Source organism: Periplaneta americana, chromosome 8 (genome assembly GCF_040183065.1).
Source record: "Periplaneta americana isolate PAMFEO1 chromosome 8, P.americana_PAMFEO1_priV1, whole genome shotgun sequence".
In the NCBI taxonomy this organism is placed as follows: domain Eukaryota; kingdom Metazoa; phylum Arthropoda; class Insecta; order Blattodea; family Blattidae; genus Periplaneta; species Periplaneta americana.
This window is the reverse complement of record NC_091124.1, coordinates 105,334,708-105,362,145: the sequence shown is the minus strand read 5'-3', so window position 1 is coordinate 105,362,145 and position 27,438 is coordinate 105,334,708. Positions and strand designations below refer to the sequence as shown.

Sequence of the window (27,438 nt, the reverse complement as noted above, 5' to 3'; positions counted from 1 at the left end):
GATATAATGATAAAGACAGGATTAATCTTGCACAGGACAGGGACCAATGGCAGGCTTATGTAAGAGCGGCAATGAACCTGAGGGTTCTTTAAAAGCCATTTGTAAGTAACCAGGAGAAGAACATAGGCTACATTAAAATCGGACAAATGTACGTTAAATTAATTTTAAAATTTGAAAATAAAAATAAATACAATCAAGCATTCATGTATAATCACAGTATAAGAAGAATCAGTAGGGGCAATTAGCCCATTTCGTGGGAACGAATTCTGAGTGCACTTGTCACGAAACTGGGTGTAATATCTGGAACCTACACCAGATGGTTCTCCATCTACTACAGCGCTGGCATAATTTAACATGAGCTGAAAACATTTATTTATTTACTTATTTATTTATTTAATCTGACAGAATTAAGGCCATAAGGCCTTCTCTTCCATCCTACCAGAGAGCACAAATAAATACAAAAAAGAAATACAAACACTGATGAAAACAATACAAATTAAATTAAAGCCCTATAGAGGGTCAGCAGGGTCAAAAGAACACTATAGAGCTCTCATCGAGCTAATACAAGAAAAAAAAGAAAGAAAAATAGAGATAGCAATGATGATAGTGATAACTGATAATAATAATAATAATAATAATAATAATAATAATAATAATAATAAATACATTACATATTAATTGTCAATTTTACAACAGCATAGTTACAATATTTACTATATGTCATGGGTTAAGCCAAAGTTGCGCAACCTGACAGGTGTTCAACAAGCAATTCCATGAACTAGAATGTGATTTTTAAATTTAAATTTGAATTTTGATATTGTCCGACAGTCTCTGACATGCTCAGGGAGAGAATTCCAGAGGCGTGGAATCGATATGCTGAAAGATGATGAGTAAAAGGATGTTCTGTGCAGAGGAATACAAAGGAGGTACATGTTCCAGGTTCGAGGTAGTGAAAGGTAAACAAAACGAGATGCTAGGTAATAGGGTGTGGAGGCGTGAATGATTTTAAATACTAATAAGAGGGAGTTGAGGAATCTTCTTTAAGTGGATTCCAAGACAACAATTCTAGTGATGGTGTTACATGATCGAATTTTCTAATGTTACAAATGAAACGAACGCAGATATTGTGAACACGCTGTAATGTATGGGCAAGATCAGTATTTAGATTCGTGAATAGAGAATCACAATAATCAAAGTGGGGCATCACTAAAATTTGGATCAGGTTCTTTCTAAGGCTGAGAGGTAAAACGGTTAAGTGTCTGAGGGAATGAATTATGGAAAAAGTTTTCTTACATACGGTATGTAGGTCACTTGACTTTGAAAATTTAAATTTGAATCTAAATATACTCCTACATTTTTTACGTCTTACTATAATGTTACTGTGGTATTATTTATTTTTCTGTTTGATACTGTGCCATTTATTTTTCGGCACCCTGTCTTTTCTGTATTGATTTTTTCTCCTTTTCCTTATTTTCTTCACTTCCTTGTTTTAGTTTCTATTTCCTTTCATAGATGGCACTCCTTTATACACCATTTTCTGTCGAACTTCTTCCTTATATAAAGAGCGAGTGTATTACTTCCATGAACTATCCTTGCATTGGTGGATTAATATTTCTTGCTTGTCATTGGTGTTTTATTATTGAAATATTTGTCTGTTACGGTCGTCTTTGGATTTGACCGGGACACGCGGACCATGGACTAGTGACTATTCGGCACTCGAGTGAAGAGGTTGGTTGCCAGTCATGGGAGCTGGCAGGACTAAGTCAGCCAGGCAGTGACTGATCAGCGACCAAATGAGGATGTTCGGAAGTTAGCCTGTGGGACATCATTGCAGCGGAGTCGCGGCTGATATACATTACGACCTGGCATAGTGACTTCGGTATGGACAGACGGGGCCTGATCCAGGTTTTTGGAATTGTTTTGTCTATTGCCTGACGATGTGGGTTTTGGAGTGTGCTGTGCCTAACTCACGTGATGTTGGAGCTATCTGTTTGGTGACACGCACGGGAAAGATGAGCTGAAGTTGAACCGGAAACTGCCCTGTCGATGACTACAAGTTGGATTTGGCCATTTGTGAGATCTTTGTTTCTGTTAATAGATTTTCCTACATTTAATGTTTTATTAACTTTTCTTTGCTTAGTAATTTCCGCTGACACTTGCTAACTTAAAACTAATTGGTACTTATTTATTTCTTTAAATTTTGTTAAGTTTGGTTTTGGCTCAGTTGATAGTAGAATTGAGTGTTAGTTATTTAATATGAAATTGGTCTAAAGCCTGTTACTCTTATTTATGACTTGTAATGGCGGATGTCAGCGAGGTTCATATTAGTCGGCAAGTCAGTTTCCAGTGGGGAAACTAGACTGATATCTCACGTTTTTGTCTGGCTCTAGTCAGTCATTTATTGTTTTTCATTGGGTGCTTCATTTTCTGATTCCATTTACATTCAAGTCACTTTATTTATATTTATATGATTCATATTATATATAGATTCATAATTATATTCTTGTTGTTTTCTTGGAATATAGTTTATATTGTTATTACCTGATTTTTACTGAATAAATGTTATCAGGTAAATTGTAATTTTTGTAGTGTTTATCTTATTATCCTCACCCAGCGAGATGGTCAACCTTATCCAATGATTTACGGCGGAGATAACCAAGAGGGTCCCGTTACAATACAGTGGCTAGATCTATTTTGTTTAATGTTCGTTGGTAGCCCATTATTATGGCTTGTGATTTGTCTGGATTTATTCTGAGTCCAAATTTTACTCATCTTTTAACAATTTGAAAGACATGAGGCAAAGGAATAGCAACATAATCATTTTAATAATTACTTCCGTATGTAAACATATTGAAAATATTCACTAATTGACGCTAATTTTAAAGTCACTGGTAGATGCTGAGGTTGGTAATGTAATATTGAACCACTCGCTACATAGATCATGACATTCATTTCGATGAAGTTACGATGTCAACAATGGATATAATAAAATTTTGACTAGCTAATAACATTATATTAGTGATGGATATTATTTCATACCAGTAACATTATACTTAGGCCTACATGATTATTCCTATTATTGACAGTAATATTTTGTATATTCGTATTGATTTTGGTTTCCAAATTGGAATTAACATACACATTAAAATTTCTAACTGTATCAGTTGAATAGAATGTCTCTAAATAAGTGAAAGAAAATATAACCTCGGCCACATAATAATTACCCGATTACGTTGGTGTATAGCTAGCTTTTGGATCTAGCTATGAAAGAGTGATTGAAAAGATACAAAAATTGATATGAGCCTTGCCCATGTAGTAGTTTGAACTCCGCGAGTGCATTATTTCCTGGGTTCGAGGCTTGTATAGAGATAAGTAATTAGTATGCATTTGAAGGAGTTAAAAATGTCAAAATTTACATACATAATGATTCTTGCCCATAGTAATAAGCCAACTTTGTAAGGGAATTATTTCCTGAGTAAGACTTTTATAAAGTTATAAGACGTAATTAGGATTTGGTGGAGGATTCTTGTGTCTAGCTATGAATGAGTTAAGAATTTGTATTACTGACTGCAAAAAATCCTTCACGAGAATGAAAGAAGGTAAGAATTTGTTAATTCAAATGTAGCTTATTACAGCAAAGGAAAAGTGAAAGAAGTTGCCAGCATTGCCCACCAAGTGTAGCACTCCATATTGATTTAAGGATTACGTAGTTATGTGATAAAAGATGCGGTAAATAATTACTAGGCCCTCTTTGTACACCTAGGTAGTTAGCCTCCTATATCAGATATATAGTGAACACATTTTTAATTGTAACAGGATACCCCGAATTCTTGTTTATTTATTAAATGTTTCCCTGGTGTATGTATTTTACAACATATTGTGATCCAAGACGAAATGCAATGGATATGAAGATACAGAATAAAATGGTAAGCACTTCGCTAATAGTATATTTTATTTCAATCATGAACACTGCAATTTTATATGCAATTTGAAAAGAAAAAGTGAGTTTTCATTAGACCTACATTATAAGACACAAACATCACTATAGAACAAGCGAGTACAACTGTTAATACAAAGTTTCATCTAAAAGTTTAACACGTCTGAATGTGGTCTTAACAGCTGATCGCTAAAATCAGCTGTTAGCTCTGCCAATACTAGTGACATAGTTGGATTCATTGAGAGCTAGACTTTACTGAGCTTGATTTTAGTACCAACAACATCAAAGGTCCCTACTGATTCTTCTTATACTGTGGTATATATTAAAATGCAATTTCTACTGTCAATTGTTCTTTATTATTGTCTGTTGCATTCAACATCGACTTTCAGAAGGCCGTGGAAAAAATAACAAATTAAATAACATTGTTGATACATCATGAAGGTCAAAATCTATAAAATTCATGCAATAAGTATCTTTATGCCGTCCAATACTTAATATTGAATCACCATTAGTACTAATGAGAAATAATGACCCACCAAAATTATGCAATGGAAGAATTGCTGTCAAAAACACTCACGCAAAACATAAAAGTGACGATATTAACTGGCAAAGTGAAAGGAGAAGATATTTTTATGCCATGTATTCCTATGATATCCACTAACATGCCTTTCGATTTTAAGCAACTGCAATAAATTTCAGTATGATTAGAATTTGTAATGACTATATTAAAATAAAGTTCAAGGGCAGTTACTTAAAGTTCCAGACAACTTAGAAATTTGGTGTTTCCCACATTGTTAACTATGTAGCTTATTTTCGAGTGAACACACCAAAAGTGGAAGGAAACCTACCACAGTAGAATCCCATGTATCCAGCACCAAAGGGACCAGACTAGTTCCTGATACGAAATTTTGCCAGATAATTGAATAAATCTTTTTTTAATACATAGTGTCTGACGGATTGAATATTACATTCAATTTATAGGGCAACAGTTGATGTAGTTTTTGGTACTCCTAGGCATAATCATAAGGCTGAATTTGGAGAACAGAAATTTTTTGTAGATGAGTTGCTAATGCTCCTCCCCATATTTCACATCCATAGGTCAATTTTGATTGTATATATGTATTATCAAACAGACACATTGTCCTGATATCTGATCCCCATTCCTTATTAACTATGATCTTCAAGAGATTTAATCGTGGTAGACACTGCGAAGCAACATTGGTTAAATGTGTTTTTCATAAAAGTTTTTCATCAAAAATTAATTCTAGGATCTTAGGAGCTGGATTGTAGTGAATTTCTTGATTATTCAAATAAATGTAAGGTTTATAGTTTTTAAAGCTGTATCTTCTTGTTAAGACAGTATATTCAATTCTTGATTGTGAGATAGATTCCAATTGGATGCCCAATTACTGATATTATTTACAGCTGTTTGTATGACTCAATGTTTCATTTGGATCGTTGTTTGTAGCCCATATTGTAACATCATCTGCATAGATACTTATTTTTACCTCAGGTGGAACAACATCAGGTAACAATACATTAAATAAATTTGGGTATTTCAATAGCGTCCCGATGTAACCTGGCATACCGCTTAGGATGTTTGTGTCCTCAAACTTGATGTTGTGATCCCCATCTTTAAAAGCATGCTCGGCATGGCTGACTTATCCACGTAACCTAGACGGCAGTTTCTTCTATTCTCGGTGATTCAGGTCTTGAAACTATGCTGTGTTTTACCTATGTACACTGACCCACAGGAACATGGGATTCTGTACACTCCAGCTGATGAAAGTCGGTCACGTTTGTCCTTGGCTGACTGTAACCAGTTGCGAGTCTGCCTAGTAGATGTGAAGATTCTCTCCACGTTGTGTTGCTGTAGTATCTTGCTGATACGGTCTGTAGTACGGGAGAAAAACCGTGCCTCTCTTGGTTTGGCCTCGTCTCAGATCAGGTGGTGTTTGCAGGCTTGGTTTTAAGGCTCCTTTAATTTCCCCTGTGCAGTAGCCATTGGCCTCCAGTGTAGATATGAGGTGATCGATTTCTTGTTTCAGCTGTTGTGAATCGGAGACCCGTTTGGCCCAGTCAAAGAGAGTTTTTATCATCGCCTGCTTCTGTCTGGGATGGTGGTTAGAGTCATTGTGTAAATATCTGTCAGTGTGAGTGGGTTTCCTGAAGACTTGTGGCTGAGGGAATCATTCTCCTTCCAGGAGACCATCACATCAAGGAAGGGTAACTGATCATCCTTCTCTGTCTCCATGATGAACTGGATCTGTGTGTGGTGGCTTTTCAGGTGGATTAGGAAGACCTCAAGGGCTTATTTCCCGTGCTTCCAGATGACTAATGTATCGTCCACGTATCTGAACCAACAGGCAGGCTTAAGTGCTGCAGACTCCAAGGTCACTTCTTCAAAGGATTACATGTAGAAATTAGCAACTACAGGACTGAGGGGTCTCTCCATGGCCACTCCGTCTGTCTGTTTGTAGAAAATCTGTGACCACTGAAAATATATGGTAGTCAAAACGTGTCAGAAGAGAGCCACAATGTCTTCAGAAAAGATGTTACCTAATAGTTCTATGGTGTTGCTGACCAGTACCCTAGTAAACAGTGATACCACATCACAGCTCACTAATATGTCCTGTGATTCGACAACTAGCATCTTGAGTCTCTTGATGAAATAGTTAGAGTCTTTGATGTAGGAGCTCGTCTTGCTTCAGAAGGTTTGTACTGTTGACAATGGGGTGGAGTGGTACTTCCGGTTTGTGGATCTTCGGCAGGCCATATAACAGCCCAACCTACGAATTGGCAGACTCGCAACTGGTTACAGTCGGCCAAGGACAAACTGACCAACTTTAATCAGTTGAAGTATACAGAATCTTGTGTTCCTGTGGGTCAGTGTACATAGGTACAACACAGCATAGCTTCAAGACCCGAATCACCAAGCATAGAAGGAACTGCTGCCTAGGTCATGTGGACAAGTCAGACATAGCCGAGCATGCTTTTAAAGATGGGAATCTCAACATCAGGTTCAAAGACACCAACATCCTAAGTGATATGCCACATTTCTATGCCAGGTTATAATGAGAGGCTATTGAAATACACAAACACAAAAAAAAACTTTAATCATAAGGAAGAAGGATTCAAGGTCAAAAAAGCTTGGTCCCCGGCCCTGAGAAGCACACACATCAAACCCTTTCTCCAACAACTGAACACTATGGCAGCCAATCAGAACACCGAAGCCACTGGTGCAGACTGTGGGGATAACAACAAGCCACAACCCTCCCACAGCTTAAATATTGATGTGCTATCAGTCTCAGTACCAGACGTCCTTGATATCCACAGCAGATCTCTCCACTTACGTGTACCACACTACTGAAGATGTCCACCAGAGTAGTGGACGAAACGTTTGGTTGCATTACCAACAGACCACGCCTCTCTAGCCCAGAAAATACCAATCCTAATGACACTGGCCATGAAAGCCTACATTCTAAATCCAGAATTTAATTTTAGTAATTCAAGAAATATTTTAAGGATGAACATGTTTTAAAATTACTTTATAAGAGTTTAATATATAGGAAATTTGAATATGCTTCAATTATGTTGTCACCTTTATATTGGATGCACGAATAAAATGTACCCGATTTTAATATTTTATATTTCCCTATGTTGGTACAATATTGTTCTTTTGTTTTTTGGTAATTGTTGTGGAAGCTTTGGAAAATTCATGATGGTTTTCACTATGGCAGAGAGAATTAAAATTACTACATTTTATTTAGAAACAATATCAGTGATAGAGACACAATATGGATATCAGAATCACTTTAATTGCCAATTACAGCAATTCTAATATCAAAGAAATCCAATGAGAAAGGGATTGATCTTAACCTTAACAAAGGAAATTCAGGAAGACAGAGGACGGCAAGGTCACAAGAAAATATTGAAGCTGTACAATTCTCAGTCAATCAAAGCCCAGAAACAGGATACCGAAGACGTGCGAGAGAACTGAGGCAGCGTCCAACGTCCATCAGGAGAACTTTGAAAGAAGAATTCAAACTGACCCCATATAAATTGCAAGTGAAACAGTCACTAACAGTTCAAGACAAGCGTGAATGTGTTGAAATGTGCAGTGATTTTAATCGAAAAAATGAAAGATAATGAGGAATGAGTGAACAATATGTGGTTTACAGACGAAGCTCATTTCCATCTTAATGGATTAGTGAATCGCCAGAATGTGGGGTTTTGAGATTCAAATCCACCAGTGGGAATGGAACAGCCTCTCTACAGTCCAAAATGTACTGCATGGTATGTTCTGAGTGTTTAAGGGCATTATTGGTCCTGTATGGTTCTCAATGAGGATGGGAATACTATGACAATCAACTAGGAGCACTATCAGAATGTCATCAGCTCATTCGTTGCTGACTTAGCCAACTATAGGAATATTGATTTGCAGTGGTTCCAACAAGATGGTGCCACTCCACACACTACATTCTGCTAATCCAACCATGGTGCTGGTGCATGAACTTTTCGGTGCGGATCATCTCCAGAAGAAACGACTTCCTTTGGGCTCCTCATTCACTGGATCTGAATCCTTTAGATTTCTTCTTGTGGAGCTATGTGAAAGACGATGTGCATGAAGAAAAACCTAATTCAATTTTCAACAATTGAGCAGTTTGTCTGCTCAATTCCTGTACAGATATGTAATTTTGAATAGGTTTGCCACTTTAGGAAGTTCCAACGAAGTTGAAAAAGAGTTAGATGTTAATAGCGTGTGGGAAAATATCAGAGATAGTATCAAAATTGCAGCTGAGCAGAGCATACATTATTATGAAACTAAGAAAAAGAAACTGTGGTTTGATGAAGATTGTTGCATGGTAGTAGAAAGAAGGAAACAGGCAAAATTTAAATTCTTACAGGATCCAGTTGAGGACAATAGAGATAATTATTTCAATGAAAGACGGGAAGCAAGTCGTACACTTAGGAATAAAAAGAGAGGTTACTTGAAGGAAAAACTGAATGAGGTAGAAACAATAGTAAGAATAAAAACATTCGAGATTTATATAAGGGTATAAAGGAATTTAAAAACGGATATCAGGCAAAAGTAAACGTGATCAAGGATGAGAATGGTGACTTGCTTGCAGACTCTCATTCAATCCTGAACAGATGGAAAAACTATTTTGGGCAACTACTAAATGTACAGAGGCCAAATAGAAATGATCGGGACGAAATTCAAATACAAACTGCTGAGCCATTTATACCCGAATCCACACTTTCAGAAGTCGAAATTGCGATAGAAAATCTGAAAAAGTACAAGTCTCCAGGTATCAATCAAATTCCAGCAGAATTAATACAAAAGGAGGGAAGGGCATTATCTAGCGAAATTTATAAACTTCTATTTGCTCTCTGGGAAAAGGAAATTGTACCAGAACAATGGAAGGAGTCCATAATTGTACCTATTTTTAAGAAGGGGGACAAGACTAACTGTGGTAACTTTCGAGAAAGATCACTTTTGTTGATGTCGTACAAAATTTTGTCAAATATTCTTTTGAGAAGATTAACTCCGTATGTAGATGAAATTATTGGGGATCATCAGTGTGGTTTTAGGCGTAATAGATGGACTATTAATCAGATTTTTTGTATTCGACAGAAATTTGAGAAAAAATGGGAGTATAAGGGTACAGTACATCAGTTATTCATAGATTTCAAAAAGGTTTATGACTCGGTTAGGAGAGAAGTATTGTATGATATTCTTATTGAATTTGCTATTCCCAAGAAACTAGTTCGATTAATTAAAATGTGTCTCAGTGAAACGTACAGCAGAGTTCGTATAGGCCAGTTTCTATCTGATGCTTTTCCCATTCACTGAGGGCTATAGCAAGGAGATGCACTACTATCATCTTTACTTTTTAACTTCGCTCTAGAATATGCCATTAGGAAAGTTCAGAATAACAGACAGAGTTTGGAATTGAACGGGTTACATCAGCTTCTTGTCCATGTGGATGACGGGAATATGTTAGGAGAAAATCCACAAACGATTAGGAAAGACACGGAAATTTTACTTGAAGCAAGTAAAGCAATAGGTTTGGAAGTAAATCCCGAAAAGACAAAGTATATGATTATGTCTCGTGACCAGAATATTGTACGAAATGGAAATATAAAAATTGAAGATTTATCCTTTGAAGAGGTGGAAAAATTCAAATATCTTGGAGTAACAGTAACAAATATAAATGACACTCGGGAGGAAATTAAACGCAGAATAAATATGGGAAATACCTGTTATTGTTCGGTTGAGAAACTTTTCTCATCTAGTCTGCTGTCAAAAAATCTGAAAGTTAGAATTTATAAAACAGTTATATTACCAGTTATTCTGTATGGTTGTGAAACTTGGACTCTTACTTTGAGAGAGGAACAGAGATTAAGGGTGTTTGAGAATAAGGTTCTTAGGAAAATATTTGGGGCTAAGAGGGATGAAATTACAGGAGAATGGAGAAAGTTACACAACACAGAACTTCACACATTGTATTCTTCACCTGACATAATTAGGAACATTAAATCCAGACGTTTGAGATGGGCAGGGCATGTAGCACGTATGGGCGAATCCAGAAATGCATATAGAGTGTTAGTTGGGAGGTCGGAGGGAAAAATACCTTTGGGGAGGCCGAGATGTAGATGGGAGGATAATATTAAAAGGGATTTGAGGGAGATGGGATATGATGATAGAGAGTGGATTAATCTTCCACAGGATAGGGACCGATGGCGGGCTTATGTGAGGGCGACAATGAACCTTCAGGTTCCTTAAGAGCCATTTGTAAGTAAGTATATATCCATATGATACATCAATCTTGAATAGTTTGGAAGTAATGTATCATTTATATTTTATTGGCGCACCCAGTATAAAAATAATTATTAACTACCATATATATATATATATATATATATATTACCATATATATTACCTTTGATATGCGTATTTTAAAAAATAAATATGGTAGTAATTTCCTTCAATACGTGTATTTTAAGGAAACAAATATGGTAGTAATTAATAACAATTCTTAGTCGTATAATGCATTATTAAAGAAATTTCATTATGTAGACCTAACTTCAATAACCTATTGTTAGAAGATTGTTAGCGCAACAATTATTCTTATATAAAATTGCTGTTATCAAATGCTTGACTCTGGTAATGAAGCCATTAGCTCTCTCGCTCTCCAGTATCTCTCTGTGATGGATCCGGCAGGTAGTACTTCACAGGTTTGAAGATGTTCTTCAGCCATTTCCTCTTCATTGTTGCACAGGGGACAATTTGGATTTGTATAGATATACCTAATTTGTTTACATGTTTTGCTAAATAATAATGTTCTGTAATTAAAAATTAGATTTGACATAATTATATGTTGAGGTTCAGAAGTTATTATTTAAAAATTATTAACACAAACTTGATGCTGGAAGACTAATGTGCAGTCACTTGATGTCTTCATTATGCTGATCAGTGATCACAGAGCTGAAGTTATTTAATCCAATTATTATGCATTTGTACGACAATATCTGAAGAAATGGTGTGACAGGCCTCCAGGATACATTGTTCACGTTAGTGTATGTTGCTGATTTTCACAGGTTACTGGTACACAAGTTGTTTAAGGTGACCCCATAGATAAAAGTCTAGTGGTGTGAGGTTTGGTGATCTGGATCGCCATTCCACAGGACTACAACAGTCAATCCATTGACCACGGAAGTGAACATCTGTGCTCTTTCGAGGCAGTAAGTGCGCCTCTGAGCACGCAAGCCAGCCGTGTGCAAGATTCCAAAGATGTGGAAGGGACAGGAGACTCTTGTCATGCAATAACTTGAAGCTGGTTTGAAGGAGGGACATAGCAATATTATAGATTTATAGTGCACATATTGCCAAACAGGCTGCAGAAATGGCATACTTGAAGTCTGAATGATCATTCGCTTCATTTAGACTCTTTTACAATTGACTTTAAAAGCCTTGCATTTGCAGTAGCTTTCGTGTACCATATAATCAGAGTAACACATGAAGTGAATGAGTGTACCCTCTATGAAGATTACTATAACAAATTGAGCACTGTAAAATTATATTTATTTTGCCAAATCCCACTATGCCTACTTGTGCTGTACAATGCAAAACAAAACACAAACTTATTAAGTCTGAAGATAAAGAAAAATATTACAACTTACATATAGCTTTTAAGAAACCCGCAGGTTCATTCCCCCTTCACATAAATCCGCCATCGGTCCCTATCCTGTGCAAGATTAATCCAGTCTCTATCACCATATCCCACCTCCCTCAAATCCAGTTAATATTACCCTCCTATCTATGTCTCGGCCTCCCCAAAGGTCTTTTTTCCCCTGGCCTCCCAACTAACACTCTATATGCATTTCTTGATTCACCCATACGTGTTACGTGTTACATGCCCTGCCCATCTCAAACGTCTCGATTTAATGTTACTAATTATGTCAGGTGAAGAATACAAGGGAATTCAAAATAAGTTGTTGTTTTCTAATGCCAGGCATTTGACAATAAAGTCATATGACCTTTTGCACTCCAATATTTTCCAAAGATATTGTCATGGTCAGCTACTGAAGCACAGATTTTGAGGTGTTCCGAATCCATTTCTTGATTTGAATTGCACAATGGGCAGTTAGGGTACTGATATATTCCAATTCTATGCAGGTGCTTGGCATGTTGCCAATCTAAATGCAGCTACAAACGATTTGCATGGTAAATCGGGAATTAACTGTGGATTATGATGAAGAGAGTACCATTTTTTCCCTTGCGATTGTGTTATCAAATTTTGCTTGTTGAAGTCTAAGTGTGTAGATTTAACAAATCTTTTCACAGACTAATACGTAGATTTAGTAACAGGTCTGTAAGTGGCAGTGCTGCCCTTATTTTCTAAAGCATCTGCATTCTCGTTTCCCAGGATTCCACAATGGGATGGTAGCCATTGGAATACAATTCTTTTATTGAATGTTATTAATTGAGAGAGCATTTAGTTATTTCTGCTGTTTGAGATGAAGGTGTGTGTTTAGAGACTATTGATAGAATACCTGCTTTGGAATTTGACAATATAACTGCATTTTTAAATGTATAGATGTGGCATAGAAGATTCCTGAGACTTTCACTTATTGCAATGATTTCTCCATCAAAACTTGTTGTGCCATATCCAAGAGATCTATAAAGTGAAAAGAGACAGCACGTAACATCTGCACCTGCTCCTTGTTCTCTGGAGATCAAGGATCCGTCGGTGTATAAATAAAGCCAGTTTTGTGGAGGGTACCTAATATTAATTGTCTCTAAAGACAATTATTTCATTATTTCATTGTTTACTTCTGATTTCAGTATTTCTTCTGTTAAATGTAGATTATACTCTATATTTAATAGAGTTAAAGGGTTTGGTTTAATTTGTAAGTGTTCTTTTAAATTCGAGATGTTGATTTTCTGTTTTAATTCTTGAACCATGGACATGAAACTTTTTTTAGTTTTTAATCTACAGAGAGGACTGTATGAATGCCAATTGTTTCCTGGTAATCTGATAAGTTTTTCATTTTGGATCAGTGCTTTTTCTTCTATTGTCATTTTGATGCTGTTAATATTAGTGAGGAATCTTACAGAATCTATTGGAGTTGTTTTGATTCCACCAGTAATGACCTTGAGAGCTTGGTTTTGAACATGTTCTATTTTGTTTGTGAAAGATGAAGTAATTAAAATTTCTCCACAGTACATCAGCACTGGCTGTATAAACATTTTGTATGTAGTGTTCAAAGTATTTCTAGAGCATCTCCATTTCTTTCCTGCTAGTCTTTTCAGAAGGGAGAATCTTTTACGAGCTTTTTCAGAAATATATTTCAAGTGGTTGCTCCATGTTAACTTAGTGTCGAAAATAACTCCAAGATATTTGGATTCATAAGTCCTAGGAAGGTGTTGGCCATTGTATTGGGTATTGAATTCTCTTTCCTTTTTACCAAGTAAAAATATTTGGTAGTTACTTTTGCTTAAATTGAGTGTCATCAAATTTGATGTGTTCCATTCATGTAGTTGATTTAGAACTTTAAGAGCAGAATTTCGAATTTTTTCTCTATTTCTGTGAGATACAGAAGTACACAAAACTATATCACCTGCAAATAGTGCTGTTTTCATGTTTGATTCCTCTAATAGGGAGGGTAAGTCATTTATATAAATATTGAATAAAGTTGTGCTGAGGACAGTGCCCTGGGGTAGACTCGATATGTTTGTCTGTAACTAGAAAGTGAGTTACTGAATTTAGCAGCAATGAATCTTTGACTAAGGAATTCTGATATCCATCTGAACATATTGCTGGAGATACCTAATTTCTGAAGTTTTAGTAATAATTTATTTCTCCAAACAGAGTCATATACTAATTGAAAGTCAATAAATATTGCCAAGGTATCTTCTTTATTGTTAAAACTGTCTTTTATTTCTTGGCTGAGGCATATGACTTGTTCTTTAGTAGAGTAGTTGTCTAAAACCGGCTTGTCTTGGTGATAAAAGATTTTGGGATTCTAAATACCAAGTTAATCTGTTGGAGATCATTGACTCCATAGTTTTTGCCATCATGCTTAATAGTGCTATTGGTCGATAACTATTAACATCATGAGCAGGTTTCCCTTTTTTGTTAACGGTACAATGATTGCTTTTTTCCAAGCTGCAGGAATTGAGGTGTTCATTAAAAATAAGTTAAACATTTGTATTAAAAGTGAATATTTTATTACCGATATTGTTGATTAAAAATGGGAACATGCAGTAATTGTATATTTCTTCAATTTCTTTTTACTGCATTAAAATTAATAAGATTAAGTTACCTACTCATAATAATTTTATTACACTATTAATCAATCTCGGTCTTATTTGATATGTTGCATTACCCACTTCCCATTCAAAACATCCAAGACAGCAGCCACATTTCGGAAATACCAGCTAAGGTTGACCCCCTCATAGGGTACAATACTCCAATCTTTAACTTTCCCTTCTGTTTCCAAAATAAAGGTGTGCCCTGAAACTTTTTACTCAACCTGTATTATATTATACAACATTCAACTGTCAAATAAAAATTCATCCTTGATATTGTATCTACAAACCACTACCATTAATTTATAAAACAGTGTCATAATCGCATCAAACTCCTTGTAATTAATTCAATGACTTTACGTCTCACTTACTCTTGGCCTTCACTTAGCTGTGAGATTACGTGACTCAGCATGAAGAGGGAGCGATTGATGGAGCAGCCCTCCTTCAGGCGATCTCCTTTAGCTCCAGTCTGGTCCAGTCGTTCAGACCCAGCCAAATCCACGAGATTCAAGTGAGACACTTGCACAGCACCATCTTCCCCATCATTGGGTACACGGCTCTCAATAATCTGACACATGGTACAAAAACACAAACCTACATTTTACCAACACTATTAAGGGCATACAATGGTAAATTCCAGAATGTTCCTTTCAATGTACAGCCTTTGACACAAAAAATGACTGATCTACTGTAGTGTGAATTTGTCGTAGTCCACTTCGGAGAGAGCTTGGTTCGCACGACTAGGGAAGGGATGTTTATTTTGCACTTAATTTACTCCTTGAATATATCTTTGTTATAGATTATTGATAACACTTTACCTATAAACAGAGAGAAAAAGCAATAAACAAATAAAACAAAGGAAAAACAGAGCAGAATCATGCATAAGAAATTCCTTCACGTGTAAACCTATGCTCTCATAGAATCAACCAAAGTCTTTTGAAGGAGATTTAGCATATGGCAGCCGGTCATTGTTTGTGTCCAAGGCTGTACATACTGTACCAACTTCAGCAACTTTTCTAGTATACAGTATTAACTTCTTCAGAATTTGAATACAGTCATGTCATAGATTTAAATACAATTTCCTTTCTTAATTGAATCAGTTCTTGTTGAAAAGTCCATGAAGTTCTGAGATAATCACAAAAAAGAAAGTTACTGTAGTGGGCACTGTATATAATATTAGTAAATATTTTCTCACAGGAATAATATAAGATCAGTTTTTATCAGGGTTGGCAAAAAAACAGTACGCACGCACGCACACATAAAATTCTTTGTTTTAAATAGTGTATTTTACAAATATGTTGTCATTAACTAATGCTGAGTTCTTTGGCAACAAAGCCATTAACTCGCTTGCTCTCCAAAGTGGTTTTAGAGGAAAGGGCTGGACTTACGATTCTCATCCATTTCCTTCTGACGATAGCACAATGGACAAAGTGGCAGAGAAAAAAAAAATTCCAATTTTGTTCAAATGTTTTGACAAAGTCATGCATGCCCTGTGCGTAATCGAAAGGATGCAAATGCACTTTTCCTTGGATACTCAGGAATTCCATTTTGTACACTGACGCTGGATTGCAAGAAAACAGACTTATAAATAACGTATTCCTCCATTGGTTAGTGGACCTTTAAAGTTAGTGGATTGTCGGATTGCAGAAGAGATGTTTAACAGGCCACTAGTTATTGGATCGTTAACCAAGCATCCTTGGATTTCACAAGTGACGCAATAGAACGTGAAAAATTGAAAAGTTAACATCAGCTGCTAGACTGATGTGAGTCATGTTCATGTTTCTGCCCCACACAAAGCAATTCACTAGTCTCTTCCTTAGTTCTTTCTCCAGAGGTCCGCAGAAAATGCTCCTTTTTCTATTAAAAGCTTCCTTGGCCATTGCTATCATTCTTTTGACTTCTTGGCAGCAGCTCAGAAGTAAATAAATATGTAATCAAGTAGCCTTATATCAATGGCTAAGAACAGATACCTTGTATCTACAAAAATGATTTACTTTAACTACATTATTATTATGTTATTATTATTATTATTATTATTATTATTATTATTTAGATTAACTACATTATTATTGTGCTCACAAAACTAAACAGTGTACTAATATTTTTTTTCTCAAGTAGAAGCTCCTGCAAAGGAAACTTTTATGAAAAGTTTGTCTATTTTGAGAAAATAATTTTAGAACAGTTTTATTCTTAATTTACCTGCAAATGTACAGATACGAGATATCACTTCTTAGCCATCGATATGCAATATTGTTTTAATATTGCGTATATAGGCCTATTATACAAAACATCGCATGCCTGAATCTCATATAGGTAACATTATGATGAATCAAAATATATGAACTACCCACCAATACACAAAATGTATGTAAAATGACTGATTAATGGAGGAATAAATATTATTATAGGAGGGAAATCAGATCTCTAAGTTAGTGAATCATTTAATGGGCCAATACCACCAAAGATGTTTCTTGCAATGCTTCTTCCAAATTTATTGGTCTGTTAGCAGCTAAGGAAGAAATAAATAACCTAGATGTTGATACAGCGTTATAAAATAATCCAATAAAATAATTTAAAAAAAAATGAAATAAATACGTTCTTCCAAATCACCATGAGACTTTCCCATATTTTATTATTTGAAATTTCGTGGGAATGGTACACCTTGATATTTTGAGTTAATTAATCGTTTAATTGTTGAAAATGATAAACCTAACATAGATGTTTTAATCTGAACACGTTTTATATGTAGGGTATTGTAAAAATCAGCAAAATTCCCGATTATTCATAAAATTAATATTCTACTAACTAAAAAAAAAGTTATGAAACTTAATGGTGACTTTCATAAAAAATAATATTTTCAAATTTAACTCAGTTTCATTGCTCTCTGAAGATCTAGCTAGCACCTATTAACAGTGAGAAATAATTTTTACAACATCATAAAAAAACTTGAGAGTCAAGTTTTGAATTGGCACAAGCTTGTAATTCTGATTTCACTAAAACAGTGAATCAAATACCTGTTCCTTCTCTTTGACCATTTGTGGTTCATTGTGAGCTTAAGAGGGATTATTCTGCGTGGAAACAAACCAATTATAAATATCTTCTCACCTCTTTAAATAAACACTTTTTTTTTAATGGAGGATCCTCTTTATCAGAATTTCGCATCCCTAAATATCTAGACAGCATAACTGAATCGCTTATTTAAGAAAGGCCCTTTGTCCACAAAATAGGCATTTTCATTTTATTGTATGGATGGAATCCTTATACCAAGGTGCTTCGTATAGGCAAGAAAGGCCGCATATCCAACTCATTGTGTGTGTAATATGGGGTTTCGTAATAACTGTTTATTTACGAATGGCCCTATGTCCTGGGACCTGGAGTAAAGAGCTTTCATAAATAAACTTGAGTTGTAATGGTTGGTGAACAACAGAACCAGAAGACTATTCCAATCACTACAGTGATGCAAGTAAAAGATCACATTGCAAGTTTTCCCGAAAACAAGTCATTAAACTACCTTGATGCAAAGTTAGATATTTAAAAAATGTATACTCTTTTTAAGGAAAAATATTCTGATTGTTCTGTAAAATACAGTTTTTACTATAACATTTTTAAAAAGCATTTTGACTACAGGTTTGGTAGACTGCAGATAGATAGGCTACATACTGTGAATGCGAGGAGCTTCACTCTTAATGAAACTGCTAGGAGAGTGGCAGAAGCTCAACTAATTGTTCACAAAAGGAGAAGCAATTAATTTTATGCATCACTGAAGCAAATGAAAAATGTTATGTTTTATTTGACGACGCTTACAACTGCCAAGGTTATTTCAGCATCGCCGGTCTGCCGGAATTTTGTCCCGCAGGAGTTCTTTTATATGCCAGTAAATTTACTGACATGAGCTTGTTGCATTTAAGCACACTTAAATGCCATCGACCTGGCCCGGGATTGAACCCGCAACCTCGGGCATAGAAGACCAGCGCTATACCAACTGCGCCAACCAGACCGACGAAGCAAATGAAGGAATATTACAAGGATAAAACAATGTTTTATGTTTGACGATTGATTATATGCAAAAAATATATCGGCCTCATATTCCATCCAGCAAGTGTTTTACTTAAAGCCGATGTCACAATGTATTTTCTATTTACAATGTTAAGTCTGGTGAGGCCTACTTTTTTGTATGTCATGAAGGCATTGCAAGGAAAGGGAGTAGTGATGTGTGCTCTTTCTTGCTCACATATGTGAGGGAAGAAGTGTCAAGCAACATCGATGAACTGTACATTTACATTGATAACGCAGCAAAGCAAAACAAAAATCATTCCACGATTTGCTTCTTGATGACACTTGTGCATACGGGTCGCTTTTCATGAGTTGTGTACAGACTACCAATACACCTGCCAAATGACTGGGATTTTGGTACTGTGAAGCGCAGCCCAAACAAAGTGGATAGACATTATACAGTCAGAGATGTGATAGAAATTATTGCAAGTGCAAGTCACAAATTTCGTGTTAGGCTTGTTAAAATTGAAGACATCTTGGACTTCCAAACCTGTTGCTCCAATATGTATAAGAAATCTCCTGTATCAGAAGGAAGCCAAGTTCACAGATTGAAGAATTCTAAGAAAGGAAAGAGAAGTCTTTGCAATATCAACTCCTACCACGAGTTCATCTGGACAAAGAAAGAAATGGATACGTAGAGGCATTACCTTACATTGGAGGATTACAAACCAAACATTTTCTATTTGCATTTGGAGCAGAAATAGCTTTGCCAAACCAAAAGGCTTACACTGGTTGTCAACCAATTACAGAGGACAAAGTTCGTGACCTGAAATCACTTTTGCCCGACATTCCTGAAGACAAAAGCGAATTGTTCCGCACTCTCACATCTTCATGGCCAAAAAGCAAAATAGGAACAAGTGGAATAAACACAGGAGGGAAAGGGTAAAAAATAATGAAACACAGGCCTACATCTCATGCTTACTGCTTATTTTTGTATTAAAGGTTTCATTGGAGAATGGAAAAATGTGTTTATTTAAGAAAGGCCCTTTGTCCAACCTTTTCAAAAAGCTGTATGCTTGACAATTTTGATGATAGTAACTGAAAATTTCCTTAACATGTTCCCTTTATTTTGTAGTATAACATATCATGTTTTCAGATTTTTTAAATATTTAGTATTTCCAATAAACAGTTTTTTTTAATTTTCCACAAAAATATGTTTTTGGACAACGGGCCTTTCATAAATAAGTGATTCAATTAAAACACAGATTACTTTGAATTTACTATTTATTACTTGAACCACAAAACAGAAACGCAAAGGCACATTTCCAATCAAACTGAATGTCCGGATTTCTGCTATCTTATGATGTCACTATCGAGTATCAATTAGTGAGCAAGTGATCATGATCAAATGATTACTTGTACCATAGAAAAAGCTGCCGAACTGGCATGTGTTTTTCATGCACTGAACAACCAAAACATTTCAAGAAATAGAAGTGGTTTAATGACTAAGCGGAACAGAAAAAATTCGTACCTTGTGGTACTTTTCAACTTTTATTTTACAGCTCAGTTTTTCATCCAAGATTTTAAGCAAAACTTTAGAAAAGTAGAGAAGACTAGAATAATTTATAAAAATCTTAAAATTATATCATTTTCAATGGATTTTCAGTTTCTCACTCATAACTTTTTTTTTTATTTAGTCCCGGCAAAATTCCTATACTTTCAAGTTAGTTTATTTCAGTTATACATTTTTCACACTTATACGATCATATTTTAAATCTGGAGAGGTAAAAAACTTAATTTATACATTCTAATTAAATTTTGCTCGAAATTAGATTCACTGTGAAAATGTAGGAACGCAAAAATACCGTATTTACGTCATTAAATATAATACACACACCAATTTTTTTTATCCTAAAATCCAGAAAAAAATAAACTGGCAAATATAATACGCATCTGTGCTAAAAACAACTCATGATTAAAATGTCAAGACAGGTTATAAAGGCACTCCCTTACTTCTAGCTATACATCACATTCATCCTCATTTGCAGTGTTAGAACTAAAATTTCCGGTCAACAGATCTGGGCTGCTGTCAGAACATTGATTGACAATGACTAACGTCATGTTACTCTTTCGTCAGTAATTATTTGTAAAGTCTATTGATTTAATTAAAACGCGCAATTGTTGTGAATTGTATTAATAAAATGTCACAATAAACGAAAGAAATGTTATTAAGTCATTCTAGTGCCTAGTTGAAAATATTATTCTTATTAGTGACTGTTGTCAGAAATGAACAAGAAATACGAATGAAAAGTGCGCAACAAAAGAGAAAACACGAGCTCGCAGTGGCCGTTTCTGTCAGTTGTTTCCCCATCACATTTCGTAACATATATAGAGCGTTAATTTTAATTTGTTCGAGTCTAGGTGAGTGCGAATATAATATGCACTCCAGTTTTCAAGAAAGATGTCATTTTGTGTAGCCTGTATGCATTATAATCACGTAAATAAGGTACAATATGCGTTCAATGTTAAAATGTGGCCGGCTTTGAAATTCCTGAAAATTCGAAGATGCCCAATTTTGTCTCCGCACGTGCTAGCTTCAGTAAATCGTTTAAGTACCAATGGGAGAATCAATTTAGAGAGGGGAACGAAAATGTATGTGCAAAGGGAAAAAATGGAACATTTTAAACAATGAAGGTCCAGGTGTAAACCTGTGACAGCACTGAATACAACTATTCTAACATCTCTCCAAACTGAAAATATTCTGATAAGAGACTCAACCTGATATGACGAGAAGATTGCCGATTTGTTTTTGAATTCCAAATGAGTGGAAGAAAGAGAAGTGTATTTGTAACTGTATTTTTTTTGTAAAATAATCACAAATTATTAGTTATTAATGCTATTTCAGATGTAATTGAATTCCATTTCAGTTATATGTTTTTCTCGCAAACTTTTTCTTCATACTCTCATAAAAATGTATAAATGAAGTTTTACTGTGTAATAAAACCTGCTTTAGACAATAGGCCTATGCAGATATCAGCATTCAGATTGTTTGCTCTGTATATCCTAAAACAATTCCTTACTAATAATAATGTTTGTTTCGAAAAAGTCAAAGTTTGGCTCCATAAAGTCAGGAGCAACACTGTAAATTCATAAACTGTTAAAGGCCCAAATAGAAGGCAAGTATGATTTTATATTGTAAACAATTACGATAAAATAAAAGAACCAGAAAACGAGAGAAATAACTTGTACGAAATGATAACTTTAAATGTCGTTTATTAATAGAGAAATATAAACATAACAGAGAATTCTGTGGGCTTAAAAATGAATATCATAGAGGGTCATTCCATATCAAATCAACAAGGCACTCAACCCGACCGACTCAGATTTCTTTCAAAATTTGAGGGTTTGTTTGACCTGCCGCGCTAACTAAAACTGCCGAGTTTCACATGTCCTGTGCTTTTCGTTTTCTGTCAGTGGCGTTTCAAACATGAAGAAAAATCACATTTTTGTAAGCACGCCGCTTCAATTAAAATTATATATCTCAACAACGTCTCCAGATAAATTTACAAAAATTGGGTGATACATTCTTAATATGTGATAGTTTTTATTACTTATATTGTTTTCTGCATGTATTCAATTACACTAAAAAAAACATGGTGAAACAATTTTCATATATTCATATTTAAAAATGCAGGGGTTCTATTTTAACGAAAAAAATATACAGTACGCCTCAATTAGTGATATAATGAACTGATAAGTTTCAACTTGTAATCTTCATAGGTTATAAAGATAAAAATTATTATGTCACAGCAAGCGTAAGCTAACCGTATAAGTCGCGATAATTATGTCCCACACATTTGTTGTATTTAATTATATTTGATCATATTCTTGAATGTCGCTATGTAATTTAACATGTAGCACATAATTCGAATTTTTTTAATTATTACCTGAAATAAATTATTCTCAAATGGATTTTCTTAAATCTGAAGTTCTGTAAGAAATGCTTACCTTTCATTTCTGAGATGAAATAGCCTGATCATCTTTCCAGACAGGATGCTGCGTTGTTTCAACTGCATTTTAAAACTGCTTAGCAAGTATAATACCCATCCTAAACAGCAGGACTGTATGAAACTTGTGTTCCAGGCACTGCGGTGGATTTTGCAAATCGAAGAGCAAGCATTTTTTCCTCTTCAGTATAGCCTTTTTTAGTCACATAAACGGTATTAATGTTTGGGAGATGATGCCTTGTCCAGTCGTACAATTCCCTAGGTGTAGTTATTTGTTTATCGGATGGTCTCTGCAAACTAGCACAAGCTGCAAACCTTTTAAGTGTCCCACCTACAACGTTGCATGCTCTTTTGCCATGCGATATGCAAAAATAATGCAATTCTGTTGGAAATCCAAAATCTTCTTCATGAAATGTGAGGTTCAGGAAATTTTTTTCTATTTTTATACTGAGCAGAGAATCCATCGGAGAAATACATAATTTTTGTGGTGAATTACAGATGTTTGTTTTAATGACTCCATTAGATATTTTTGAAACAGATGTACAGCTGTAGTGTCATATTTCGGGCAGTGTGAAATTATTACCAGAATTTTAATAGAGACTGTATCGGATGACGATTCGTTATGATATATTACGAAAGTATGAATGGTTGTCTGCACATTAGTCCTGTGATATGACTGAATTTCATCTTGGATTACGAAATAATAGTTTTCAGCGAAGTCGCATAACACAACAAGCAGGCATGGCTGTAGAAATGATTTCATGTCACGTAGAAACTTACTTTGTTCAGATGATATAAATGAGTGAGTCAGTAAATCACCAAGTTTCTCCAAGAGACAGTCGAAAAATTTGTCTGTGGGTTTCATTATAGTCTCAAGCGTTGATCGGTCAGTCGTCATCCACTGCTTGTAGGTCACTGATTCACTGAAGTTTTATACGAAACATTTCTCTAAACCCTCTCTTATTTTGAATGGTTCAGGACATTCTGTACATTTCCTGAACAAGCAATTTATATGAGGAGGATTGCACACCATAGTAGCCAAGAAATGTTAAGTTGGAAAGTATAAAGAAAAATTTTCTTGAAATCCACGTAGACCTGAAACTTTAATAAATTGCTTCCGGCATAAGTTTTACATTCTGATAGGACACAAACACAGACAGTATAGTCCACTAACTCCAGCTAGAATACAATTTCTTGTTCAGGGTTAGAATTTTTAAACACTGCATATAATTAATTTCTGCTCATGTGATTTACTCCCCGATTCTTTAATCACAACAAATATTTCTTACCAGGCATCATTCTGCTTATCTCGTCAGAACAACAGAATTCTTTAACTTTACCGGCAACAGCCGCGAGCAAGGGTTTTCCAGGTTTTGGATTTGGTGAACACAAAATTCCCTTTCCCTTTGCCAGGACTTTGGCTTTCCGAATTATGTATTCGAAAGCTGAAAGAAACTCTTTTTTTTATATTATTTACACTGCAGCTTTTAGGTAGTAGTGTTAAAATGGTGATTTTATCACTTTTACCTGAATTTTGAAAATTTTCCTGCAACTGAGACAAAATTTCAGAATCAGAAAGGTCCTGGTTCCTCGGCATCTTTATATCGAAGACTTTGTCTTTTACAATATTTTCAAATTTCTGTCTCTTATATTTCTCTTGTTGTAGCCTTTCTTGTTTAATAAGGAACACACCTTGGTCAAAAAGACTTGTATTTAATGAACTTACATTTGCTGTAGAGTCGATGTATTCTTCATTACTAGAGTCATTATGAGGATTCTGCGTAATAGCATCATATTATATTTTTATTTCTTTGCGACACATAGCACACACCTTTTGTTCCTGTTTTAAATCGGGAAATACATTAAGCATCCACGATATAACACTTCTTAAATTTTTCCTCTAATTACAGTGCCCTGATTTCTCGAAGGGATTGCAGTAAACATAGGCCTATAACTTAAAACGTGACTCCATTACATCGCACAAAACTACCACATACTACGAAAACTAACGACACTGCACTTGAAACAGATTGCACGTTTTGTATAAATTGAATGACGGCCTGACAGATCGATGACGCAGCTTATCAGACAAGTAGGAACTCGTGCACATGCAGTGTTGGTGTAAGACGGGGTTAAGTGCTACAAACCAATACATTGATATATTTTTTTACTGATATTCCTGAAACGTTTCCAAAATGAAACTTACACCAAGGGGAGAATACTCTTACCTCTATAACATACATTTTTCGCGAAAAAATTTATGTCCCGCATTTATAGATATTCAATGTTAAAATGTGTTTCACGTGACTATTCAATAAAGAATTCATTATTTTGATGCAAACCTATTTTTATTGAAACGTATGATCCCTTAGCTTTAAAATAAGCCCAAGTTTAAGATTCTATCTCAATTAGGAGAGAAGTTATGAATTATTTTTGTTGACATAGTATGCGACATTTTTACATTTTTTCTCGTATTGACAGAATTGCTGTAGGGATATCGTGCATTATTGAGTGCTAAAATTTTACATAATTACTTAACTTAAGGTTCTTTACCATCCTACCAAATTTAATGGAAACCTGAGGTGGTCGGGTTGAAAAGTCCACTTTGTGTTGATTTGACATGGAATGCCCCTATAAACGTTATGTATAAAATTGTTCTAATCGACGACTTTTGTTTCGAACAATTTTGAACACTTTGTTTAATACTTTTTGGCTTTTATTAAAGAAATATAGTAAAAACCCTCAACTTAGACACCTCCTTATACTAGATATCCTTTTATCTTGGGAATTTCCCTTTGCAATTGGTTAAAATGCTATAAACTTACATGGTATCAATCTTCTCCATCTTGAACAACCTTTGGTTATAATTCAAATTCAAATTTATTTACAATTTACATTTCAAATAATGTTGAACAGGTTTATTTTCTCATCTTTGATTCAATGAGAAATTTTTTAAAAATATCTTTATGAGTTTACAATTGGTGAATGGGTTGTACATGCAGGTACATTTTGAGCATGAGGGTTATGTAGAAGAAATTGAGTGTTATGGCATTTGATTATAATCAATCAAAACTTACTGTGACATTATTCGAATCGCGACATCAGAAAATTCCAGGATTAATTCAAGAGACAGTGTCTTAAAACAGAATCTCCAGTGATCCATATAAACAAATCTAACAAATTAAGAGAAATCTGTGTATAGACAGATGACAAACCCAAAGCCACTTTTTTTGGTACCGGTATCGGAAATGACGAAAAGTCACATTTATGTGAAAATCTGGAAATTGATTTCTTGCAGCAACATAATACTTCCAATTTATATTTCATATAACAAGAAATTATGAAAGGAAGTTTTTAAAACTATTCATCTCATTAGACACGTAGGCCTATGCAATATCAAGAAATTTCACCGCAATTTGTACCTATGTAGGTGCTGGTGATAGGCCAAGCATACTAAACACAAAGTGTTCCTTAAGCCAGTCTGTAATATATGCAACATTTCACATTCCAGCCTGCAGAACTTACACTACTTCATCTATTTACTAAAATGCACAATTAATTTCACATTAATTTGCCTCATACCTTTGTATATGTCTTTTTATTCCACTGCTAAGTTATTCATTTACCTTGATGTAATATTCCATTATACAACTTTATGGTACTTCAATCAATTTTCCTCATTTCACTCTTGTGCCTTTTACACTGGAACATCTTAATATATAAAAGTGAATGTGGGTCAGTATGTACATAGCCATCTACATAGAAAGCCGGCGCCTCATGTTGGCAACACTGTAAATAACTGTCAAGCAAAGGCCTACGATACAAAAGCACATGTTTGTGTTAATGTTGATTTTCATTGTAAATGAATGTTATAATACAAGTGTGTGTCAATGAAATTATGTTCGAGGTCATATCAAACGTTCATTGTTTATTTATTATAAACTAAGTGAGTATTGGTGATAAAAGCAAGACAATAAATGAAAATGAAATGGCTGCAGACTTTGGCAATTTTTACTGTTAATGATGATAAAGTGATTGACAATTCTTCTAGAGATTAAATATTTTATAAACTACATTTTTACAGTCTTACTTGTGGTTTATAGTGTAGTAGAAATGTTGTTCCAGCCAAATTGTGGGATCTCGCATGCTATATATCAATAAAGTTACTCGGTTGATTTTCAAGTTCATTGAAAATAACTATTTTGTAATCCCATAAATATTGCAGTTTTGTTGAATATTCGGAATGCTTGCTTGCTATATGTCAGAACCATCTATAATATGTAAATGCACACACACTGTTGGTTTTCAAAGTTTGTTTATTATTATTATTATTATTATTATTATTATTGTAATTAGTTAAAAACATGTTTCTTTTCACTTCTTACTTACAGGATTTAAAGTTCACTGCATTTACGTTAATTGGCACATACTTAATAGATAATTATGTGTATTGTTACATATTATGTTAAACTATGTTTCTGCACATTTTCACAGATTTTTATAGTTAACATAACTGTATTTACACCCTCATACTATATTATAATATGTCAATAGTTTCCTTTGTTTATATTTATATTTTTTTGCATAGTTTACATTCTTAACTTTTTTTCTGTAGTTATATTTATTTAAAACTATTATATTTGAAAAAGTTTATAACAAATAATTCAGAATAACAGTATTGT

General features: G+C 34.7%; 1 protein-coding gene across 1 annotated transcript in view; it reads right to left on the bottom strand.

Moving 5' to 3' along the window:
* The window catches only part of LOC138704917 (centromere-associated protein E-like), a 284,997-nt gene that overhangs the window by 197,247 nt on the left and 60,312 nt on the right, over window positions 1-27,438 (bottom strand). Inside the window, exon 6 of the mRNA XM_069833317.1 lies at window positions 15,128-15,324. Within this exon, the coding sequence (XP_069689418.1) occupies window positions 15,128-15,324 (197 nt within the window). The remainder of the gene's footprint in view (window positions 1-15,127; window positions 15,325-27,438) is intronic.